Source organism: Sycon ciliatum, chromosome 9, assembly GCF_964019385.1.
Source record: "Sycon ciliatum chromosome 9, ocSycCili1.1, whole genome shotgun sequence".
Classification (NCBI taxonomy): Eukaryota; Metazoa; Porifera; class Calcarea; order Leucosolenida; family Sycettidae; genus Sycon; species Sycon ciliatum.
In genome coordinates this window covers 11,786,619-11,788,310 of record NC_088651.1, presented here as the reverse complement: position 1 = coordinate 11,788,310, position 1,692 = coordinate 11,786,619, and the positions used below count along the sequence as shown (strand labels likewise).

The 1,692-nt window shown below is 47.0% G+C and overlaps 1 protein-coding gene across 1 annotated transcript; it reads left to right on the top strand.

Moving 5' to 3' along the window:
• Nucleotides 1–1,407, top strand: LOC135824259 (uncharacterized). The gene is made up of 4 exons (XM_065336990.1): nt 1–389; nt 654–944; nt 1,092–1,280; nt 1,346–1,407. The coding sequence occupies exons 1-4, from the start codon at nt 272–274 to the stop codon at nt 1,405–1,407; spliced, it is 660 nt and encodes a 219-aa protein (XP_065193062.1). The 5' UTR covers nt 1–271.
• Nucleotides 1,408–1,692: the final 285 nt, after the last annotated feature.

The window sequence follows — 1,692 nt, the reverse complement described above, 5'->3', positions numbered from 1 at the left end:
CGTAAAATACCGGGAGGCGACACGAGATGCACAACCGCGTCGGATGATTGCCTCAGCTCGGGCACGAGTGCTGAGACCTCACGCGCTGCATGGCGAGGGACTTCCCATGAGGTCAAAGCGGCGCAGGTCATGCAAAAGGACGCGTTCGCTGTTTGGTCCAAAAAATTTGAAAACTCAATAAAATTATCCTGCACACAACGAATCCAGTGTCAGCAGTTCGTTTTGTTTTTCTAAGTAATAATACTTTGTGCCTTGGCCTTCGAAGTAAAGGATGATGGAGCTTGACAGAGATGACTGCCAAAGTGATGAGTCCACCGTGGAAGATGTAGATGACGCCACGTATTCACTTGGTGACCTGAGTTGTGGGGATGTTCAGCTGTGGGCTACAGGTGAGATTCTTTCGTTTGCATGTTTTTGTCTCTTCCTAGTGGACACGAATGTATAATCTGTAGCATACCGAAGTGCCCGAACTGACCCGATAAATTAGGTGGTCGACACCATCCTTTTCATCCTAGTCTGCCCACGATGCATTGTCTGTTCACTGTGACAGGATATTTATTGAAGTCCTGAAAATTTACGTGTGTACCTAGTATGTATCATCACCGTAGATGATGTAAACCTCCATCCTCAAACCATACTTTGTCTATGTGCAGATCGATGTAAGAGTGGTAGTGCCATCATGGTGTACAGGCCTATGGAAGGTGCAGTGATCCATGGAATTTGCAAACTGCTGACAATGAGACAGGCGAGTGTTACTGAGGCGACGGAGTCATTCCTGCATGTTATTACGACACGGTTACACAAGGCATCAGGTACTGCAAATCTGCTATGCCAGGAAGTGTGCCAGCTGAATGCATGCAAGGGTGCTGATATTTCGCAAGCATGGCAACAAATGCTGTCCGTCATCGCAACAGCTATTCCCGAAGTGAAAATCAATTGTGAAGGTCAGTGCGTTTTGCATGCATGTTGGAAAAAGATTGGCTTCTGACTAGGTATGCAGACTAGGTATGCAAACGCTGGCTTTTGAATACTAGTACAGTCTCTGCAACCACCAGTCCTTATATGTTGTCTTTTTCTTTTCTCTTCTTCAGATTTGGAAGTTACATCTGCAGTGCTAGCGAATCTGATAAGCTACCTGCATGCCACGGCTGCCGCTGCTATCAGGAAAGCGTCAATAGCTACATCCAAAGCTGTTGAAGCCATCCCCGAACCGGTGATTGACAATTTGTCTCACCTTGCTGAAAAGTACCATGGTGGTTGGTGCTTGGTGGCCGTGCGGCGTAAGCTGGAAGGAGCAAGGTGTCGCAACGACAACTTGCTGCAGCTTATACCTTTATTTGGCAAGGATGCCGTGACAAGCCTTCAGCCTTGTTTGGAGAATTTTGGAGCCATTCTCCAAACATCTGAGCATCAAGCCTTGCCCAGAAATGACCAACCGCTCCGTGACCATGGCTATGCAGCACCCATAGCTGCAACACAGCATGAAGAGCAGAAGCATACGTTTGTACTTGTGCCTGCTGCATGCTCCTTGTTTCACCAGCTTAATTTAATAACCCATTCCCAGTTCCCCAGCATGCTCAACACACACAAGCAACACGCCGTGAGTGCAATGCAAGCTCTGTATAAGACAAAATACGACACAGATAAAAACAACTGAACCAGTGATATGTGAATTTTGCGCTTGTGTGTGCA